At 42.6% G+C, this 24,078-nt stretch overlaps 1 protein-coding gene across 1 annotated transcript in view; it reads left to right on the forward strand.

Annotated features, from left to right (window-relative positions):
* STMN4 (stathmin 4) overlaps positions 1-19,942 on the forward strand; it is a 34,630-nt gene extending 14,688 nt beyond the window's left edge. Inside the window, exons 2-6 of the mRNA XM_043989713.1 lie at positions 6,663-6,746; positions 9,182-9,277; positions 11,145-11,353; positions 13,955-14,146; positions 18,249-19,942. Of these exons, the coding sequence (XP_043845648.1) occupies positions 6,734-6,746; positions 9,182-9,277; positions 11,145-11,353; positions 13,955-14,146; positions 18,249-18,308 (570 nt within the window). The 5' untranslated portion in view covers positions 6,663-6,733 and the 3' untranslated portion in view covers positions 18,309-19,942. The remainder of the gene's footprint in view (positions 1-6,662; positions 6,747-9,181; positions 9,278-11,144; positions 11,354-13,954; positions 14,147-18,248) is intronic.
* Positions 19,943-24,078: the final 4,136 nt, after the last annotated feature.

Genomic DNA, 24,078 nt, shown 5'->3' on the forward strand with positions numbered 1-24,078 from the left:
AACTTTGCACACCTTAAGAGCTAGGAGCTGGACCTGTAATTTCACTTGGCATAGGGAGCCTCCTTGTGAGCAAAGTCTCTCCTCTAGCAATCAATATCAGCACTTCATCTTCTGTTGATAGATTTAGAGAATGACCCAGAGCACTGAGAGGTTAAGCAACTTGTGTAGGATCACACAGCCACCGAGTTAGAGGCAGCTTTTGAACTGACATCTTCCTGGACTCAAGGCTGGCTCTCTAAGAACAGCCTTTAAGAGCTATAGAGGGGCAGCTAGGTGGCGTTAGTAGATAAAGCACTAGCCTTGGATTCAGGAGGACCTGAATTCAAATTCAACCTCAGACACTTGACACTTACTAGCTGTGTGATACTGGGCAAGTTACTCAACCCTCATTTTGCCATGCAAAAAAAAAAAAGACTTTATAAAAAAATTTTTTTAAATGGGGCAGCTAGGTGGAGTGGTCAGAGTACTGGCTCTGGAGTCAGGAGGACCTGAGTTCAAATTCAGCCTCAGACACTTGACACTTACTAGCTGTGTGATACTGGGCAAGTTACTCAACCCTCATTTTGCCATGCAAAAAAAAAAAAAAGACTTTATAAAAAAAAATTTTTTTAATGGGGCAGCTAGGTGGAGTGGTCAGAGTACTGGCTCTGGAGTCAGGAGGACCTGAGTTCAAATTCAGCCTCAGACACTGGACACTTACTAGCTCTGTGACCCTAGGCAAGTCACTTAATCCTGACTGCCTCACCAAAAAAAAAAAAAAAAAAGCAATAGAAATGTGAATCATTTTTATTATTCAGTTACCACCCTCCTCAATTTTGCTGAATTCACATATCTGGAGCTCAGGACTAGCTTAAAATTCAAAGACTCTTAGAGATGGAAAGGACCCCAGAAGTCCCTCATTATATCTCCCAACAAATTTCATCTTTAAGACTTCAGTGATGGGTAACTCATCTTGTTCAAGGGAACTCATCCCACTCTTGGAGAATTCTAATCATTAGGAGTTCTTTTTCCCCCTCCTTATATCAAGCTTAAATTTACTTCTCTGTAACAATTCTGCCCTCTGGAGTTGAATATATACTTCCTTAGCATAGAGCAATAAGAAGACTTTGGCAAAGCTAAAAAATCTTGTTCCCATGTTATATAGAGAGTTCTGACTGCTGGTGATGGAGGAGGCTAAAAAGTGTTAACAGACAACCTAAGATCTGAGCTCTAAGACCCAAGCTCTAAATGGGGCTAATAGATAACCTATCAACTGTAGCTAAAAGGGGCTAGCAGATTACCTAAAACTTGGGTTCTTATCAATAGTACCTAAAAGGGTTAATAGAGAAACTAAGGTTTGTGTTCTTATCAACAGTACTGTAAACAAGAGGGTTCAAGTCCCTATCACCCAACACCATCAACAGAGACAGTAACTAGGGACCATTAACCATTAATATTCCTAGATGACAGGACACCTAGAAACCAGATCTTAAGTAAAGAGATATCAAAAACAGCCTTTAGGAACATGCGCAGAAAGGACCAAATGTGTCCTTAGGTTTGACTTATGATGTTTAAACCCCAAAAACACATTCATAGGGAAAAAGGTACCTGCCTCCTTGGAGGTTGTCTTAGGACCCCAGGAAGTCCAAATTAAGATAAGACCTCCCAGGTAAAAACAAAACAAAACAAAAAAAAGCCTCCCATGTACCTCCTTAAGGAGGAGATTAAGATAATGAGGAGATAACCTACTTTTTCTCACTCTAAATATAACCATTTTCCTCTCCCTATCCAAAACACTTATTTCCTTGGTGTCTCCCTGTGGTCTCACGGTATTTTAATAAAACTTGGGAAACTGAGTCACTGAGTCTTGTAATTCTTTGGGATGATCAATTTGATCAATTAAATTCATCCCCACATCACTGGTACCAAGTGTTGACTAGCCCTCAGTCCTGAACTCCTCTTCACCTAATGCCTTCTCTATCAAATTGGTGCCCTTTAAGCTCCTTAACCTTTGGCCTGGCTTAACCTCTGCTAATTGCCAATTCCTTACTGCTGCCTCATGACTCCATCTTGCTGCCTTTCTATGGTCCACAGCATAGTATTCCATAGTATTCCAAACCACTAGACCATTGAAAACACTCCTCAGCTCTTTGGGGCAGCCAAAGTGTCCAACACAAAGTATCCCTGACCCATAATCCCAGAACCAAAGACAGTCTACAGGTCCCTAAAGTCATTCTATCAATCAATCAATAAGCATTTATTAAGTGCCTACTATGTACCAAGTGCCATGATAAGGATGAAAGATTAAAAATGAAATATTCTGCCCTCAAGGAGTTTATGTTAGAAGCTTGGGAGCCTGGCTTATAGGAGGTGTTTCATATAAATGTTTGTTGATTCAATTGAATAGGTCTAGATCAGTGAGGTCAAATTCACATAGAAACAGGGGAAACTAAACCATATATAAAGATCTCTTCAGAGGGGGCAGCTAGATGGCGCGGTAGATAAAGCACCAGCCCTGGATTCAGGAGAACTTGAGTTCAAATCTGGCCTCAGACACTTGACACTTACTAGCTGTGTGACCCTGGGCAAGTCACTTAACCTTCATTGCCCCACAAAAAAAACCAACCAACAAACAAAAAGAGATCCCTTCAGGCTCCATGTTGACTTAGAAAACCACATAGTAACACTATCCCTTGACCATGGAAATCTATCAAGACATCCACATCTAATATGGTTTCCTTTCCTCCCTAGGACTATTCTTCATAAGCTAGTCTTGCAGTATCTATGTTCTCTTTCTAGATCCTTCTACCCACCCCACTCCTCACACACTGGGCTTCTCCCCAAATTTCTCTAACACCAACAAAGTCCTCCATCACCTGTTCCTGATTTAAGTAGTTTTGGCCATAATTCACCAGGGAAGAAGTCTACCCTGGGCTCTTGCTCCTTCTATACAAAGAACTCAGCTCAAACACTCCTTCATTTGGTTCATTCTACAAACATTTATTAAGCACCAAATCTAGTGCTTTTTTGACTGAACTAGACTGTTTCATGGACAGCAACTGAAGACCTAGGCTCAAAGTCCACCACAGGTGTCTGTCCTATCAAGGGCTTACTATGTGTTAGGCCCTACATTAAGCATCAGAGAAATAAAGAACCTTGCTCTAGAAGTATTTGCATTGTAATAGGGGGAAATATGTACATAAAAATTAAATATAAAATCTATACAGATAAGATAAAAAGTAATTTCTGGAAAGAAGGTACTAGCAACTAGGGAATTGGGAAACACTCTGTATAGGAGATGGCAACTGCATTGAAGCATTCCTCTGTTCCTAGCTGCTCTTTGGCCCTTACCCAGTGCCTGGTTCCCACTTTTGGTCTATTGTTTAAATTGGGAAGCAGAGATTTTAGGTATTTCATAGAAGGTGCTTTTTTTTCAAATCTGGTCAAATGAGATAATGTCTATAAAGCACTTTACAAATCATAAAACAGTGTATTGTCTATTTATGCTTTCACCTCTCAGTTTTTCTATCAGCCTATATGACTTCATTCATATGGCTTATCTAAAACCCAGTGGGATCTAAAATCATTTTTATTTTCAGCACATATGCATATGATAATTTTCTCCCTTTTTAAAGAGAATTGCCTGTATTCAGAAATGGCCTATATTTGGACTGATATAGCAACAATAATTAGGCTAATTCATTAACCTATATAAACAGTTATAGTATAGATGCTGAGAAGAGGACATCATGACCAAAGTGATATCACACATTAGCAGGTGCATTTGGGGGCTCTTCAAAGTTATGTACCCCCATGTCCAGCTCCAGGATTTACTGGTAGGGCTAACCTCATACATAAGGAAAGGAGATGATAGCTGCTTACTTGAGCACTGTAGTGGAGTATAGAAAAGGCTGTGGACTATTAGCTAGGATCCCTGGGCAGGGAAGCTAGGTGACACAGTGGATAGAGCACTGGCCCTGGAGTCAAGAGGACCTGAGTTCAAATCTCACCTCAGACACTTACTAGCTGTGTGATCCGGGGCAAGTCACTTAACCCCAATTGCCTTCAACATCCAGGGCCATCTCCAGTTATCCAATATATCTTGCCACTGGACCCAGATGGCTCTGGAGGAGAAAGTGAGGTTGGTGACCTTGCACAGTCCTCCCTCACTGAAATTAAATTCACTGTAAGTCATGATATCATCTCAATGTCATGGTCTTCTTCAAGAATAAAGGACAAACGGGGGCAGCTAGGTGGGACAGTGGATAAAGCACTAGCCCTGGATTCAGGAAGACCTGAATTCAAAATTCAGCCTCAGACACTTGACACTTACTAGCTGTGTGACCCTGGGCAAGTCACTTAACCCCTGTTCCCCTGAAAAAACAAAACAAAACAAAAACAAAAACCAAGAATAAAGGACAAACAACAATAAGATTCCTTGGTTCTAGCCTCATCTTTGCCACCTATTAGCTCTGCCCTCTTTGGCAAGTCACAGAATCCCAGAATCATGGAATTTTGGGGTTAGAAGGAACCTTGGAAACCAGCTAGTCCTACCAATGCCAGAAAAATATAACAAAAGAACCTACATCATAATTGGAAAGTGCTCATTCAGCCTCTGGTTGAAGACTTCCAAGGAGAGTGAGCTTCCTAGCTCCTGAGGCAACCCATTCCACCCCTAGACAATTTAAACTCAGTTTTGTACTGTCATCAAGCCTACATTTGCCCTTTGCACTTCCTATCCATTCCTAGTCATTCTTCCCTTTGGGGCCAAAAAGAACAAATCTAATTCCAGTTTCACATGACAACCCTTCAACTATCTAAAGTATGTGAACCATTTAACCTTTCTAACCTTGTTTCCTCCTTTGTAAAATGAATGGCATTAGACTCTAATCTTAGCTCTAAAGGTCTTTCTGGGTCTAAAATCCTATGATTCTATGGTTTGAAAGGCCTACTCCTTAAATGTCTCCCTCTTATAGTAAAAGTCTGGGCCTGAATCAGGTCATTTCCCTGATAATTTGGTGAGGAATCAGAACAAAATGAGACACTCATAATCCATCTAACATGTAACAAAAGGAGGCTTACTTAGCCAGAACATGGTTGTTTTGCACCCCCAGTGACTAGAAAGCTTTGTCAACTGCCTAAGCCTTAGTTCCCTTAGCCAATCAAATTTCAAGGACAATTTCAATACCTCTTAAGGAAAAACTAACAAAACTTTCATGGATGGGAGGACATTAGGATATAGTTCCCACCATAATCATCATTCTCATAATTAGAGATCCATTCATTTGGATGAACATATTATGGTGTTCAAGGGTCTTCTTTTAAAATCTAACCACTACTAGAGGGGTGACATTGTTAAAGGTGTTACAAACACCTCTATATTGAATTGGTTAAAGTGACCTTAAGGTTTAAGCTCCAACTGGAGATTTCAAACTCTCATAATGACATTAAGGAAGTAAGATTGAATAATGGAAAGAGTAGAGGGAGCTTGGTGTCAGCTAAGCCTGGGCTTTATCTTAGATTCAGGGATTTCCCTCCATTTCTCTCTTTTGGGATCAACTAGTTCCACTTTTATTTACCCTTCTTAAGCCAATTCAGACTTCTAATTCAGTCCTCAACCTTTGCCTCTGAGTAAACCAGAGTTCCGAATGCAGGGTTTACAAATCCAGTGCAATCTAGTCCAATCCAACAAGCATTTATTAAGTACCTATTATAGAATACTAAGTATTGGGGATACAAAGGCAAAATAAAGCAAGCAGTCCTTGCCCTCAGGGGGCTTACATTCCCCTAGAGAGTAGAATTGATACCACTTACTTCATAAAGGTTTAGTGACTCCATGTTTGACTGTGAGTTTGAGACCAGGAAGAAGAAGCTAGGAATAGACCAAGAGTGTAGCCATCACTGTAAGTCCCATTTATGCTTGGATATGAAAGTTCATTTAGAATAGTTGGAGAGGGAAGGGGGTCTTAGGACCCCTCCCCCCTTTGGTTGTGGGTTGGTGTATGTAAAAGTCTCCAGAGGTTTGATTGTGTCACTCACCTATTCAATAAATGGCTTCTTATCACCTTTCAAATCAATTATAAATACCAGTGCTTGACATCTAGAGCTCTTTATAATATGGCCCTTTCCTATTTTTCTAGTCTTCTTACATAGAACTCCTTTTCTTACACTCTGTAGTCCTGCTGTTCTCCACCCTCCCATCTCCCTTCTATGCACCTCTGCAGGGCCTGTTCCCTCTGCCTGGAGTGCTCTTTCTCTCTCTCTCTCTCTCTCTCTCCACCCTCACCTCCTAGAATGCCTGGTTCTTTCAGGGTTAGCTCAGACGCCACTTCCAACATGAGTCCTTTCCTTGTCCTCCTGCTTATTAATGCCTTCTCCAGAAAGATTTCCTTGTCTTTGATTTACATGTGTTCTGTAGGCACATATATGCTGTGTCCCCTATTTGAATGTAATTTCCTTGAGGGTAAGGACTACTTCACATTTGTCTTTGTATCACTAATACCTAACACAGTGCCTGGCCGGTGGATATCTAATAGGATGCTTGTTGGTGGACTGATGGTGGGGTTGGGGAAGCCTGCCTCCACTGGGAACCAATGTTCTTTGTGAATAATGTTGAATAAAGTTATTGACTTTCGTATGGATGGATAACCTGCTAACAGGCTCAACTCTCCTCCTTTCTTCAGGTTACTATAGCAACTTCTGGTTGTGACAGACTCTTCATTGACAGACAACAGCCTCAATACCCCTGGATAAAATGACTCTTGCAGGTATGTACCTGAAGTTGCTCATACAATAAGGATAAATAGCAAATGAAGGGAAGAGCAAGAGAGATGCTGAGTTGGGGATGATTTGCAAAGATGTGTTGAGTAAGGTTAGGTTTGGGTTGGATGGGGAGTGGCCTACCTACTCTCTGATTCTATCCCCTTGGGGAGGGTGGGTGATAACTGTGCAGGACCCCCAAGGGAAAGCAGGGATGAAATGGTAGCAAAATTCAACTCTGGCTTTTACAACCAAACAAAAAACAATTCTCCCAAATGTTTAGGAAACTGATTTCTATTATTTTGTATTTTGTACATATTTTGCATTTTCTCATTTGTGGACTTTTTTTTTCTCATCCAATCAGATATATTCTTCTTTGGAGAAGAGACTATTTCATTTTTCTTTGTATCCCTATCACCCGGCACATAGTTGGTGCTTAGTAAATGTGTAGCGAACTTAATTGAAACAAGTAGAGCTAAAATCAATGAACAGTCAAAACAACTCACCAAGTCCTTTGTTCAACAAATAATTGTTAAGCATCTACTATGTACAAGGCACTGAGAGGGGTGTAAGGATGAACAAAATAAAATCCATTGGGGTGGGTGGGGGGGGGGGAAGATATGTACATCAGTAACTACTATGATGCCAGATTGGTGAGCTGCATGCCATGGGGAAGGAACAAGATATGGACTGGGCCTTTTATTTCCTTGGTGTGGGGGAATTCCTGATATGGAAACTCCCTCCACCAATGCAGATCAGCTACCCTCCAGTAATTTATCGTCTAAGAGAGTTGCCTGAGGCACTGAGAGGGTAAATCATTTGCTGTGAGTCACATAGCCCATAGGTGTCAGAGGTGGGACTAGAAACTAGCATGTATATCTTCTGTAAGCAGAAAGGTTTTAAAACAGAACTTGGAGGGTTCAGAGAAAGGAAGGATCCTTGTCCTTCATGTGTCCTTCTGGAATTTGACAGAACTGATATTTGTCAAACTCAGCAAGCGGGCAGGGTTAGAATCATTCCCTTATAGCATGATCTCTAGGACCCCACCCTTCCCCAGCAGAGAAGACTTGAAGGATCCGTGGGCCTTGCAAGCCAGAGGGGCATGAAAGTTGAGTGAGAATTCCTCTTTTCTCCCTTCTTCTCCCACGTCCCATGGTATATGTATTGGGCAAAATGAGGTTCTGTTCCTAAGAACTTGGAAGGAAAAGAAAGGAGGAAGTGATACCTCTTAGGAATGAAGGGCTGAGGAGTATCTAGGCTAAAGGTGAGGGCCTGGCCTCTAAGTGTCCTTTTCCAGAGATGCTCCCTGCTCAGACTAGGAAGCTTGGGTTTCAGACTAATTGCTAGGGAGTAAACAAGGGGGTGCTAGGAAGAGAGCTAAGGAGGTGAGAAAGAGAGAGAAAAGAGCTCATGTGTCTGAGGGACCCCTGACAGTAAAGTAAGCTGAGTACAATAAAGTGTAGCATAAAGGGCCCTATACTAGTCCCCAGGCCTGCCTCTGCCCATTCATTGTAAAATAGTAAAAAGTGCAGGCCTGGGGCAGCTAGGTGGCACAGTGGATTAAGCATAAGCCCTGGATTCAGGAGGACCTGAGTTCAAATCAGGCCTCAGACACTTGACACTTACTAGCTGTGTGACCCTGGGCAAGTCACTTAACCCCCATTGCTCCGTCCCCCCCCAAAAAAAGTGCAGGCCTTAGAACTTGAGGGCCTTGGTACAAATTCCAGCCCTGCCACAAGTCACAACCTCTCTGAGCATGTTTCCTTATCTGTAAGATGAGGACTAGGTGACCTATGAGATCTCTTCTAGTTTGAAATAAATCTATGATCCAACATATGAGGAGACTGAGTCCCAGAGGAGGGGGATTCATCTTAGCCTTATGATTTCTGAGGTCCCTTACTCATCTGCTCATGACCCTGCCCCTCTGAGCCTCAGTTTGCTTGTCTGTGAAATGACAAGGTTGGAACGTAGAGTTGGAAGATACTCCAGAAGTCATCTAGTCCAACCTCTTCCGTTTTACAAAGGTGACATAGGTAACAAGCATCCAAGCTGGTATTTGAACCCAAAGCCAGAACTCTCCTGCATCACGGTGCCTGATGGCTATGGTCCCTTCAGTAATTTGAGAGATATTTAACAGACCAGCAAAGAAAGGCATGTGTGTTGGGGAATGGTGGAGACAACACTAAGCAATCCCTAAGAGTCAAATGGGAGACTGACTGGGGAATCAAAATGGGGAGGGAGGGAGGTGTAAGGGCATAGGAGGAGAACTACTGGGTGTGGGTCAGTGTACTCTCAACTTTATCCCACATGGAGACCCTGAGCTTACACTGGAGGCCTTGAAAAATCTTTCACCATGTCAGTGAATTCCAGGCCTGTGTTTCCACAGCTTATACATCCATTTTTTTTTCCAATTTTTAACATCCATTTTTGTTTGTTTCCACAGCTTATAAAGAGAAGATGAAAGAGCTCCCCCTAGTGTCCCTCTTCTGTTCCTGCTTCCTGGCTGACCCTCTGAATAAATCTTCATATAAATATGATGGTAAGTGACAAGCCTTGATTATGAAAGCAGGTGGCCAAGGCTCCTGGAGTTCTGTATACCCCTATAATTCATAGCACATTTATATACCATAGCCTTCTTTCCCAGATTGCAGTCAAATCCCAGTGACACATACATATAAACACACTTATATCATACACACTTATACACACATATCCATACACAGAACAGAAGGATCCTAGCTCTAGGATCACATAACCCAGGTTCGAATCCTGTCTCTGATGCTTATACCCTGGGTGACCTTGGACAAATCACTTAACTCCTCTGGGTCTCATTCCCTCATCCCCAAACTGAGGGATTGGATGAGATGGTATCTGAGGTATCTAGTTCTAGTTGAGTATGAGAGTCTAGACAGCACGATAAAGACACAGGCGTGTGCCTATACTATTAAGGAACATTTAAGTAGCCCCAACAAAGCCGCCTTTTAAACTCTCTCAAAGAGAGGTGAATGGTGACAAATTCATAAGAGACTGTCAGTTCCTTGACAATGAGGGATCTTCACAGTTCCTAGGAGAGGGAGGAAAGAGTGGATCTGGCTTAAAGAGAAAGAGAATGGATGAGGCAGCCCTCATTAACTGCCTAAGATTTTTCTAGCCATCTGAGGTTGGCGTAGGAGTTAAAAAGAAAAGAAGGAGAAGAGAGACAATGGAAAGAGAGTGGGAGGAAGAGCTGGGTGTACTGAGCCTGGGATGTGTGTGTAAATTGGTTGGTAAACAATAGGTGGATGGATGGTGGGTGGAGGAAAATGTAGCAAGTGTCACTGTAGATGATCAGGGTTTCTCTGATGACCCGTGTAGCACAGAGTTTACATTTAGGAACCTGGAAAAAGGAGCTGATGGGACTGAAACTGATGCCGTCTGTCATCATTTGGGGTCCCATGCACATTTGCTGACTCGATGGCTCCTCTTTTGGCAGGTTAAAACTTTGCCCTGATTAAAAGCATTCAACAAACACTTGTTAAGCATTTGCTGTGTGCTAGGTGTTAGGGATACATAGAGACAAAATAAAATGTTCCTGCCCTTAAGGGGTTTACATCCTACTGATCATGATCTCTCCTAGCTCTATAAGATCCATCTGACTGAGGGGTTAAGTTAGAAGACTTTGTACCTGGGCTCCTCAGAACTGACCAAGATTAAAGAGAAATGTCTTGGGACTCTATGTCTGTCCTCAAGATTGTAAATATCTTTGTTCCTGCTTAGTCTATGTCTTGCATTTGCATATGTGTATTGCATTATATGCAGAGAGTGAGCTCTTTAAAAGTAGAGGCTATTTTGTTTTCACCTTTGTATACCAAGTCTAGCACAGTGCCTAGCATATAGCAAGAATCTAATAAATGCTTATTGTTGATTGGTCACATGCATCAGGTATGCATTTTTAAAGGTGTTTTATCAAGAATGCACAAACAAGCAAGGGAGAGCAGGCCTTCAACATGACTGTACTGCTGCAGAAACCACTCTTAGAAACCGCTGTGGTAAACATCCTCTCCCCTCCCCCCGCCCCCCCCAGGGCAATGAGGGTTAAGTGACTTGCCCAGGGTCACACAGCTAGTTAAGTGTCAAGTGTCCGAGGCCAGATTTGAACTCAGGTCCTCCTGAATCCAGGGTTGGTGCTTTATCCACTGCCCTACCTAGCTGCTCTGTGGTAAACATCTAATGAATATTAAGAGCAGGAGACCAAAAAGGAAGTTTCAGAGGTTAAAAATCACTACCTTGGTCTCCCCAGGACTCCCCTGGCATACAGGTGCATATGCACACATGCGCACACATACAAATACACACATATACATATACCCATGTTCAGGTGTGACTGATTCTTAGCATCTGACTACTGCCTTCTCTGCTCCCTACAGCAGACACCGTGGCTCTGAATTGGTGTGTCATTTCTGACATGGAAGTCATAGAACTGAATAAGTGTACCTCGGGCCAGTCCTTTGAGGTCATCCTGAAGCCACCCTCCTTTGATGGAGTGCCTGAGTTCAATGCCTCACTGCCCCGGAGGAGAGACCCATCCTTGGAGGAGATCCAGAAGAAGTTAGAAGCTGCAGAAGAGAGGCGAAAGGTGAGTTTCACCTCTTGCATCCTCCCTCCCAGGAATAGAAGGTTAGGAGAAGGGTGGCATTTCTGTGGCTGGGTCAGGGGGCAGGAGAGAAGAATTAGTCATGGGATGGTAGATAAAAACAGAAAAATAAAACACAGCCTGGAGCAGAGGGGAGAAGGGAACTGAGTCAATAAAAAAGATTGGCAAGAGGAGAAGACGGCTGTGAAGTGATGGCACAGGGCTGGGTTTCAAGCAGAATCAATCTATGAATACTTTGAAGTCATTTTTCAATCATGTCCAACTTTTTGTGACCCCTTTTGGGGTTTTCTTGGCCAATGTAACAATTGGAATGACGCCACCTGCTGGAGACTTACTGTAGAAAAGTTCCGCCATGAAAGGAAGGTCTTTGAGGGCAAGAACATGCATCTTTTCTTTGGCATCAGGAAGTGACGTTTGCTAGTGGGAGGAAGAGACTGGCACTCTGTCTCAGGCTTTTTCCTTTGGACTCTGGTGGAGAGCGGAGCTAGAAATGTGCTCTCCCTTTAATAGATAGGAATCTAGGCCTTTTCTTCTCTCTTTACCAAATTCTTATTCTCCTTAATAAATGCTTAAAAGTCTAACTCTTGCTAAAGCTTATAATTTATTGGCGACCACTCATTAGATATTTTAGACAGTTTAGCTAGAATTTTAGCTTTAACACCAAGATACTCAGGTGGTTTGCCATTTCCTTCTCCAACTCATTTTACAGATGAGGAAACTGAGGCAAATGGGATTAAGTGACTTGCCCAGGGTCGCAAGGCTAGTAAAGTGTCTGAGGATAAGTTTGAACTCATGAAGATGAGTCTTCCTGACACCAGGCCTGGTACTCTAGCTGCTGTGGTGCCACCTAGCTGCCCCTGTGAATATTTACTGAGTGCCTATTATGTGGGAGGAACAGGGCTAAGGGAGGAATACAGAGAAACATAAACCATACCTCTAGGTGGCTCAGTGGATGAAGCACCGGCCCTGGATTCAGGAGGACCTGAGTTCAAATCTGGCCTCAGACACTTGACACTTACTAGCTGTGTGACCCTGGGCAACTCACTTAACCCTCATTGCCTCACCAAAAAAAAAAAGAAAAGAAAAGAAAAAAACTTTAGGGGCTGCTAAGTGTTGCGGTGGATAAAGCACTAACCCTGGATTCAAGAGGACCTGAGTTCAAATTCAGCCTCAGATACTTGACACTTACTAGCTGTGTGATCCTGGGCAAGTCACTTAACCTTCATTGCCCCTCAAAAAGAAAGAAAAAGAAAGAAAGAAAGATAAACCATAGTCCCAATTCTGAAAGAGCTTAGGATGTAACCAAAGAAGAGATGTAAACAAGTAAAAAATGTTTTTAATATATATGCTCTCTAGTACGGGGTGCACCAAAAGCCTAGCATAAAGTATTAAAGCTAAAAATGCTTAATATAGCTTAAAATTTTGAGCTATTAAAACTAAAAAATGCTTAAAATTACTTAAAATTTTAAGTTATTAAAACTTAAAATGCACCAAGACTTTGGGGTCACCCTACACAAGGCATACGCACACATATATGTACATACATGTGGGGACAGATAAAATTGGCATCGATACAGTGCTTTTAAGTTTTCAAAACATTTTACATAAATGATTTCATTTGAACTTCAAAACTATCCTGTGAATGAACTTACCATAGATATTCTTGTTGCCATTTGACAAACAAGGAAACCAAGGCTCAGAGATGCTAACTGATGAGCCCCTGCTTAAACAGCTAGTGTCAGAAGCATGAATTGAACCCAGACTTCTCTGACAAGTCCAGCATCCTCTTTATAACGCCATTCTTCCTGTCTTAGTCTAGGATGAATGTCAAATGAACGATTGAGCTCAGGTGCTTTTGTTGTTGTTCTGGATCTATGATTTCATCAGTGTGGAAACTCCCTCCAGTGGTTCAGAACAGCCAATCATGTGTAACCTATAGTTTTAGACAATCGCTTGGGGCACTGAGGGGATAAGTAATTTGACCAGGCTCACCTGGTAATGTCAGAGGTGGGACCTAAATCCAGACCTTCCTGACTCCAAAGCTGGGGTCTAGTCACTCTCTCATACTTCCTCTCAATAGGGCCTTGTAGGAAACAACAAGGACTTGGAGTAAAAGTTAGAGAAGGTTGGCATGATAAGTGAAAATGGAAAAACAAAAAGCTCCCAAGACCTCATGGGATGTAGAAGCTTGGCAAAATATGAATGAGGTAGAAGAAGAGGTAGAATGTGAAGTTCATGGGGGTGAGAAGACCTAAGAATTAAGCGTGGTTGTTATGAATTTCAAACAAAAGGGAATGTCCTTGGGGGTCAGCTAGGTGGCACAGTGGATTAAGCACTGGCCTTGGATTCAGGAGTATCTGAGTTCAAATCTGGCCTCAGACACTTGACACTAACTAGCTGTGTGACCCTGGGCAAGTCACTTAACCCCCATTGCCCTGCAAAAAAAAAAAAAAGAAAAGAAAAGAAAGAAAGAAAAGGGAATGTTCAAGGTTAAGAGCATTCATGTTTAAGGTGAGGACAAATAGGTACAGCAACAGCATTACTGATTGTCACTGGCTGCCTCCCCATATTGTGCCTCCCTAGTACCAAGAAGCTGAGCTCCTGAAGCACTTAGCTGAGAAGCGAGAGCATGAGCGGGAGGTGATTCAGAAAGCCATTGAGGAAAATAACAACTTCATCAAGATGGCAAAGGAGAAGCTGACCCAGAAAATGGAATCCAATAAGGAGAACCGGGAAGCCCATCTTGCTGCCATGTTGGAACGTCTGCAAGAGAAGGTAAGTGGTTCCCAAGGCAGATTGTAGAGTCTTTGACACCAACCTGCTTCCATGTACGGTGAGTAGCCATCATACTGATGAAGGGAGAACCTGTGTTAGTTACTGGGATCTTCTGAGCAAGTGGAATTCTCTAAGTATTCCATTGAAAGGAGATATATGTATATGTATATGTATATGTATATGTATATGTATATGTATATGTATAAGTATATGTTTGTGTTTGTGTATGTGTATGTGTATGTGTACATGTATTTGTAGTATATTGTATGTTTATATGTATGTGTGTATGAGTGTGTGTTTTGTGTATGTGTATTTGTGTGTGGGTGTACATAATCATATTTATAACCATGCATAGCCATGTATTCATATATATATATACCTAAGCAAACATGCATGCATATGTATGTATGCATGTATTCGCACACATATTTGTGCCTAATGGTAACCATCTATGGGGAGGGGCAGAAGAAGGGAAGAAAAAAAGGGGAAAAAAGAAATTTACATGATAACTATTATATATTTAAAAGAAATAGCAAGTTGTACATAATAGACGGGCAATTTCATGTACAAGCATTTTTTTTAAATTCTACTATTATAGAAATGCTTATTTTACCACATAAATTAAAAATAAAATAAATAAATAAAGTGAATTAATTAAATTAATTTAAAAAGAAAGTATATTCCTAAACAGATTAGAACACAGTGTGTACATACAAGAAATATTCCTTTTCCCTTTCCTATTAAATCTTTATGGTTCCTAGACAGGATAGAGAGAGATCATATTCTCAGGGCATAATTATGCAATAGATACTTAGCAGGTCTTCAATCCCATCTCTAGCTATAAATAACCAAAAAGAATCAGTGGAAAGATAGGGACTTGAGCTTTCAGCTTAAGTTTAAGGAATGATGATCTCGGGTGCCCATTCGTCAGGAAAAATCCTTCTCTCAGAACCGGATGAAGTAGGCCGAGGTAAGCACAGGTCCTTCTAATTTGCTGCCTTCAGTCACTAAAAGAAAGAGTTGCCAAAAGCAGAGAAACCCATGAGGTAGGAGATAGGTCCCACAAGGCCGTGGAGTCCAATGGAGAGTATTCCAGTAAGAAGGCTTTGATATGTTACCCAGCACGAAGCTCTTTATCTCCTGGAGTCTCCCTTTCCTCATATGAACAATGACAGGGTTGAAATAGGTGATCCCAGGGGCAGCTAGATGGAGCAGTGGTTAAAGCACTGGCCCTGGATTCAGGAGTACCTGAATTCAAATCCAGCCTCAGACACTTGACACTTACTAGCTGTGTGACCCTGGGCAAGTCACTTAACCCCCATTGCCTGCAAAAAAAAAAAAAAGAAAGAAATAGGTGATCCCTAAGGTCCCTCCCAGCTCGAAAACCCTCCACAGCAGCCTATTCTGCCTAAGGACACATTGGCCACATTTCCTGGGTCCCAAGGCTAGGGTAGCTGACCTTGAGCCTCCTGCAATTCCCAGAGGTAGCTCCAGCGATGTGTTTTATTTCTAGGAGCCGCCCACTGCGCGGTGACTCCCAGGACCTGATCGGTGGCCTCATCCCATGGTGAGCAGCGTGGCCCCTATTCCTACCTACCCGATCTCAAAGTCCCATATCTATCCTTGGCTACGACGGCCAAAGTTTGTTTCCTCTCTGAAGGAAGCAAAATGCCAGTATGACTTAGGCCCCTTGAGGAATCTGACATTGTGGGATGGTAATCCTGGCTCCAAACTTCATTTTATAAGGGTAGTGAGAGTCCCATGTGGAAGACCTGGATACTGGTCCAGGCTTTCAGCAGTATGACCTGGAGCATGCCACCCAGAGAAAGAAATCAATGTGGAAGAAGAGAATAGGCCTCAGAGGTATAAAAGGAATGGCTAGTGCTAGACTGTCTTCTGCCTGAGGAAAACAAGCCCACAGCTATCCTGTCAACCCCCTGCAACACTGATTGTGAATAAGAGTTCTGGAAATGAAGATTATAAATGACTGGAAGCAGCATAGGACAAGTGGGAAAGGGCTATACTTGGACCCAAAGGACCTGGTTTCACGTTCCTACTCTGCAATTTTTTCTCTATGTGACCTTGGGCAAGTCACTTAACCACAGTGGGGCTCAGTTTCAACTTGGAGAAGACTTCTGAGGTCCTTCCTAGATCTCATTCTATGCCCCTAGCATCCTATTATTCCAAGAATGTTCTGGGACTCCAGATGGTGAAATGAATTAATTTAGGTATGTCAGTAGATTCAGGGTCAAATAACTAGAGATCTCTATAAAATGGCATGACAGCTCTGGGGTGGGAGATTAGATTAAGAGATCTAGAGATTTCTTGAGTTAAAGATATTCATTACAAAACACAGCAGACCAAAATAGGGGAAGGAGAAGAGGGAGCAGTTCAACCCTGTTGCTTCCATACTTCCCATTCCCTAACAATATAGTTACACATTCACATGCCTAACTACTACATACCTATTAGATGTGGACATAGATAGAGGTAGAAATGTTTCAAAGAACAAATGGATGAAAGGATGAGAGATGGGGGAGGGGCAGTCATGGTAGGTAGAAGAGTGATTGAAAGTAGACAGAGGGGCAGCTAGGTGGTGCAGTGGATAAAACACCAGCCCTGGATTCAGGAGGACTCAAGTTCAAATCAGGACTCAAATACTTCACACTTACTAGCTATGTGATCCTGGGCAAGTCATTTAACCCTTATTGTCCTCCCCACCTCCAAAAAAAATGTTGAAAGTACACAGGAGGCAGTGTAATGTAACAAAAAGAGTATTGATTCTAGAATCAGAGGTGCTAGGTTCAAATCCCACTTATGTGACCATAGACATAACTCTTAATGACTCTGGAGATTAATAGAAGTTACCTTACTTTTCTCATCTGTAAAATGAGGGTATTGAATGAGATGGCCTTCTGAAGTCCCTTCTAGTTCAAAGTCCATGATCCTATGACCTAGGTTCAAATTCCACATCCGATGATTACTACCTTAATGCCAAGCCGCTGGCCCTGGTTTTGTCATCTCTAAAGTGACAGGTTTGGACAAGATGGACTCAAAGGCCAGTTCTAGCTGTATATTGATGATGCTATAAGGTAGAAGCTAGATAAGAAAAAAAGAGTAGATAAGTAAGTTGCTAACAGAGAAAAACTGATCATGGAAGAGCAAATGACCAGTGATTTCATACCCTGATGATGGTGAGGATGATGATGATAACTAGAATTTATATAGTGCTTTAAGGTTTGCAAACTTATACACACATATGTGTGTATATCTACATATATGTAGATATTTTGTAATTATATATACATGTGTGTATATTTCTATATGTGTATATATTTATGTGTGTATATATATATATATGTATTTATGTATATATAAAATCTCTGGGGGACAGCTAGGTGGCACAATGGATAGAGTACCAGGCCTTAAGTCAGAAAGACTCATCTTTCTGATTTCACATTTGACCCTAGACACTTACTAGTTGTATGACCCTAGACAAGTCACTTAACCCTGCCTGCCTCAGTTTCCCCATCTGTCAAATGAGCTGGAAATGGCAAACCACTCCAGTATCTCTATTAAGAAGACCCCAGGGGGTAGCTAGGTGGCACACTAAATAAAGCACTGGCCCTGGATTCAGGAGGACCTGAGTTCAAATCCAGCCTCAGACATGACAATTACTAGCTGTGTGACCTGGGCAAATCACTTAACCCTCATTGCCCCGCAAAAACAAATAAACCAACAAAACAAAACAAGAAAATCCCAGATGGGGTCATGAAGAGTCAGACATGATTGAAAATGAATGAACAACATGTAAAATTTCATTTGATCTTTATACCAAGCCCATGAAGTAGATGCCATTGTTATTTCCATTATTACAGATGAGGAAACTGGTATGTACATAGCCCAAGATAAAGCTAAAAGACAGGCCAGAGGTAGCATGTCTGCTCCATGGGCTCACAAGGGCCCTGCAAGGGGAGCAATTCCAATAATGAGTTCAACCACTCTTACTGTAGACCCTGTCCCTGGCCTCCCATTCTGTTGCTCTTCAGCCGTTAAAGGAGGAGCCACCCTGACCTACCCTATTCCCATCTTTCCTTTCTAGGACAAACATGCCGAAGAGGTTCGGAAAAACAAGGAGCTGAAGGAAGAGGCCTCCAGGTAAAGACCCTGAGGCGAGATGGAATTTGGACAGGCAGCTCCAGCAGCAGCGGCAGCGGCTTTCCCAGAACTGGGGTTTTTTGGGGGGAGGGGGAGGGTGGTGGCCTAGGGAAGTTTCCTCTGCTTTCTTTGTTTGTACATGTAAAGAGTTGACCAGTGAAGCCATCCTATTTGTTTCTGGGGAACAATGATGGGGTGGGAGAGGGGAGAGAAAGAGACTTGGAAAAAAGAAGGTCAGAGAGGGACCCATGGGGCCCTCCCAGCTATTACACCCAGAGAAGCTCAGAATCACATCCTCCACACTTTTGTTTTTGCCATTTCTTTGCTGGGCATCAAGCATTGGACCAACAAGTCTTCAGGGTGGGTGGGTATGGGCAAAAAGGATGTTGGAAACCGGGGGAATAGAAATTAGTGGTGAAGTGGAAAGTACCTGGGTGGAGAGGAATATGGAGGTGTAACCTAAGATCCTCAAACCTTTAAGCTGGCCAGAGGGAGGCATGCTAGGCAGGTGTATTGTTTCCATCCTATAACAGATGGGATGACCCACTGTTTGTGTGGGTGCCATGCCCCACGTATGTGTGTGTTTTTACATTCATCTTTTGATCTTCATTACAAATGGAATATTTACTCCATGTCTCTGGTTCTTTTTTCCTGTCCCCAAAAGGCCCAACTGGTAAAATGTTGATGGTCGATGGTCCAGAATGGTTTGCAGTACTCCTTATCTTTGTCCTCGGCGATGCTTTGTCCATGCAAGGAGGTGGAGGGTGGGGAGATCAGGACAGGATCTTGCCAGTGTCATCATCCCATCTTTAGTAATCATAAGAGTTTACATTACTCTTGCATTATACTATGCATCTATGAAGTGCTTTCATACCCATCGCCTCGCTGTCTCCTTACAACAACTCCATGAAGTCAGTGGGCCAAATATTTTCCCCTTTTACAGGTGAGGGAAATGAAGTTCAGAGAGGTTGTGACATGCCCAAGGTCACACAGCTTAGAAGGAGCAGAGCTAGAAGTTGAATCCAGATCTTTGGACGTTAAGTCCAGTCCTTCCCTTCCTACATCTGCTGCCACTCCATAGAACTGGAAGATGAGCACATTTCTGGCCCCCTCCTTGGCGATGTCTCGCTTATCATCTGTGGTTGCTAAGGTGTCATGCTAGATAGATCAGGAGGGAGACGTTGTCTTGCCTTCAGTGGATGAGCTGGTATTTTAACATGGTTCCCAAGGCTCTCTGGAATCTGGGGCTAAGACTAAGGAGACTCTTAGTAAAAAGAAATCCCATCTTAATATGGGGTTAGGCTAATAGAGAGCATTAATGGGACTGAAAGAGAATTCAGCTCGTTGGGCCCAGAGTGGAAAACCTGAAGTCCAAAGGAGATTTTTTAGTCTCTTTTCCTGATTTAGAAGGGCCAGGGATTTTCTCTTTTAGGTCAGTGGTCCTCTGGCTGAGAAAGAAGCCTGGGAGACTCTAGAAGGGAAGTCCATCCTTTGAGAACAGTAGGAGTCCCAGGCAGGAACTGGGGAAAAGGGCAGGATGAGTGTGGTATCAGGGGTTCCCTCCCACTTGGGCAGATACTGTGTATTTTTGTAAACAGCTTTGCAAATAAACCACCTTGGTACTATGTTCTTTCTGATCTCCCGTGCCCTGATTCAGCTTCCTTTTGTAAGGGGGTGGGGACCGGACATATTTATTAATCTCAACTATGTGCCTCAGAGGAAAGGTATAAGTATAAGCAAAGACTTCTATGCTATAGCACCTCATAATTAGAAAACCTTGTGTAAATTTTGCGTGAGATCTTGAAATGGACTGGTTTCAGTCTTGGGGGCTTCCCTCTACTGAAATTTTTTGATGGTTTCCCCCTGGAACACAAGAATCTAGTTCATGTTTTTCTAAGGGCTCTCAGCTCCACTACAAGCATTTAGGCTAAATCATTAAAATGGTTTAAGACAATAAGGACCCCCCAAAGAACTTGTATCTGAGCCTTTAACAAAGCAATTGGGAAAATCCCTCCCAGTGAGCTTCATTTCCCTTCTCAGAGGTTTGGTTCATGGTCTCATAGCACAGTCTCAAACCCAGCACCAATTAGTGAAATTGCTAATCTGAGTAGATCCTGAGACTGGGCCAGCCTCCCATTTGGTTCATCTCCCCAAGCATCTGATAGGTCAGTAAGACTCCCTTACTCAGCTCTACAACTCTCAACATCAGGTGAGTTCGCTTGCTCCCCTCCACACCTAGCCTCTCTCCTGAACTCTGCATGGCTCTGGCTGTCTGTATCAGCACCTGTTCCTCTGACATCTCTAGTCACTCACCTCCCACAGGCTTGCCAACCCAGAAGTTTCTTCTAGTCCTTCCTGTGTATTTACCCTCAGGCTTCCCATCTGTCTCATGAGTGGGTGGCTGGGGTGGGGGGGGGGATGAGAAGGGCTGGCCCAACTCCTATCAGCACATGGCTGCTACATCTGCTGTGTAGAAGTAAGGGTTGGCATAGTATCAGTTTATGTTAAGACTACAGAAAAATGGCAGTCACAGAGTCTCATAACCTTGAAGTTGGAAGGTATCTCAAAAGTTATCTTAGTCCAACCTACACATGAACAAGAATTCTCTTTATAATGTAGCCACCAATTAGTCATTCAACTAGGTAGTCAATCATTCAGCCTTTGCTTAAAGAGCTTCAATGACAAGGAGCTCACCACTTCCCAAGGCATCACATTCTACTTTTAGAAAGGACAAATAACAGTTATGGAAGTTTTCCCTCACAATACACATTGCAACTTCACCTGCAACTTCTATCCTTCCTCTCTAGAACCAAGCAGAATTGTTTATCTCCCTTTCATATTACAATCCATCAAATACCTGGAGATAGTTATTGTGTCTTTCCTATGTTAAACATCCCCAGTTCCCTAAATTAAAAAAAAATTGGGGCAGCTAGGTGGTGCAGTGGATAGAGCACCAGCCCTGGATTCAGGAGGACTTGAGTTCAAATCCGGCCTCAGACACTTAACACTTACTAGCTGTGTGACTCTGGGCAAGTCACTTAACCCTCATTGCCTTGCCATAAAAAAAATAAATAAATAAAATAATAGCTAGCATTTAGATAATGCTTTAAGGTTTGCAAAGCACAGTGCAAGTCATCTAATTGGATCCTCATAACAACCCTGTGAGATAGGTGCTATTATTATCCCCATTTTGCCAAGAAGGCAAATAATGCCAAAGGACAATTCCTGGAGCAGAAAAATCCACAGAAGAATGTGCTGAGATCATTTTCCAACCAAGGATGGCTTGGAAGGTCTGAAGGAGGGAGCTGTTGTGCTGAGACAGGAGTGGAGCCCAACTCCACAGTCACCCTGACACAGATCCAGTCCCAGAAAGGCCTCACCAGAGAAAGAGACACCCCCCTCCCCACCCCAGAGCCTCTGAATCAGCTGAAAAGAAAGTGTCATCTGGAACTAAACTCACAATCTGGTGAGAGGGCTGAGCCCTTGGCAGGGAGGAGACTACAGGGGTCTATGCTGGTGCTGAGGCAGAACTTGGGTTTTTCACCCCTGCTGGGAACCAGGAAGTAGGCTTGAGTAGCAGTGGCCAAGGTGGAGATGGGACACAGGCTCATCAGAGCTGACAACCACAACACACAAAGCTGGTTGATTAGCAAGTTGGTCTGGGGTCATCTATGGACAAGGGAACAGGCCAGGTGAGTGAAGAACCTGCTCCTCCTTAAATCATACCACCTGGGACCTTCTGAAGCTTGGGATAGTGCAGCCTGGAAACAGTGCCCCACTTTAAGGAGCTAAAAGTCAAGTAAAAGAAAGGTAAGATGAGCAGACAGAGAAAGGTGAGGACCATAGAAAGTTTCTTTAGTGACAAGGAAGATTGAGGGGCACCCTCAGAGGAAGATGTCAACATCAGGGCCCCTATATCTATATCTAAAGCTTCCACAAAAAATATGAATTGGTCTCAGGTAATAGAAGCACTCAAAAAGGACTTTGAATATAAAGTTAGAGAGGTAAGGGAAAAAATGGAAAGAGAAATGAGGGTGATGCAGGAAAGATATGAAAAAAAAGTTAACAGCTTGAAAAGCCAAATTGGCCAAATGGAAAAGGAGGCACAAAAGCTCTCTGATGAAAATAATTGCCTAAGAATTAGGATTGAACAAATGGAAGCTAGTGACATTATGAGAAACCAAGACACAATAAAGCAAATACAAATGAATAAAAAAAAAATAGAGGGCAATGTGAAATATCTTCTTGGAAAAACTACTGACCTGGAAAATAGGTCCAGGAAAGATAATTTGAAAATTATTGGTCTACCTGAAAACCATGATCAAGCTTAGACATCATCTTCCAAAAAATTGTCAGGGAAAATTTCCCTGATATTCCAGAAGCAAGGGTAAAATAGAAATTGAAAGAATCCACCCATCATCTCCTGAAAGAGATCCCAAAAGGAAAACTCCTAGAAATATTATAGCCAAATTCCAGAGCTCTCAGGTCAAGGAGAAAATATTGCAAGCTGCCAAAAAGAAAGAATTCAAGTACCAGCCCCAGTCAGGATAGCACAAGATCTAGCAGCTTCTACATTAAACGACAGGAGGGCATGGAATATCATATTCAAGGAGACAAAGGAATTGGGATTACAACCAAGAATAATGTATCCAGCAAAACTGAGCATAATCTTTCAGAGGAAAAAAATAGGACTTCAATGAAAAAGAGGACTTTCAAGTATTCATGATGAAAAGACCTGAACTGAACGGCAAATTTGACTTTCAAATGCAAGATCCGGGAGAACCATAAAAAATTGGAGTTGGAGGACATACCTGGGGTCATGGAGTGGGTGACTGTCTTGTGTCTGAGGCTGGGTTTTGGCTGGGATCCCCTTGGGTCCAGGATGGATGCTTTGTCCACTGTGTCACCTAGCTGCCCCATGATGACATCTTTAGGGTAAAATTAAGGGGTGAGAGGAATGCACTGGGGGAGGAGGAAGGGCAGAGGTAGCATGGGGTGAAATCTCACATGAAAGAAACAGGAAAGGGCTCATGGAGTGGGTGAAGAGATGGGGGAGCAGCAAGGCAGTAAATGAACTTTACACTCATCAGAATAGGCTCAAAGACCTTAATCTCATCAGATTTGCCTCAAGGAGGAATTAACACACACTCCCAATTGGCTTGAGTAATCTATTTAATCTGGGCAGTAAATGAACCTAACACTCAGCATATTTGGCTCAAAGACCTCAATCTCATCAGAATTGGCTCAAGGAAGGAATAACATACACACTCAATTGGGTAGAGTAATCTATCTAACCCTACAGGAAAATTAGAGGGGAAGGGGATAAAGAGAGAGAGGGGCAAAAGAAGGGAGGTAAAATTGGGGGAGGGGACAGACAGAAACAAATCCCTTTTGAAGAGGGATAGGGTGAAAGAAGATAGATAATGGAGTAAATATCATGGAGAAGGGAATAGGATGAAGGGAAACAGTTAACAATAGTAATCTTGAAAAAGAGAAAAGGGGGAAACATTGTACAAAAACATATTTATAGCAACTCTTTGTGGTGGCTAAGAATTGGGAATCAAGGGAATGTCCATCAATGGAAGAATGACTGAAGAAGCTGTGGTGGTATATGATTGTGGTGGAATGGTATTGTGCTATAGGAAATGACAAACAGGATGATACCAGAAAAACCTGGAAAGACTCATATGAACTGATGTATAGTGGAATGAGCAGAGATGGGAGGACATTGTGCATGGTAACAGCAGTATTGTTCAATGAGCAATTGTGAATGA

This window comes from Dromiciops gliroides, chromosome 2, assembly GCF_019393635.1.
Source record: "Dromiciops gliroides isolate mDroGli1 chromosome 2, mDroGli1.pri, whole genome shotgun sequence".
NCBI classification, from domain to species: Eukaryota; Metazoa; Chordata; class Mammalia; order Microbiotheria; family Microbiotheriidae; genus Dromiciops; species Dromiciops gliroides.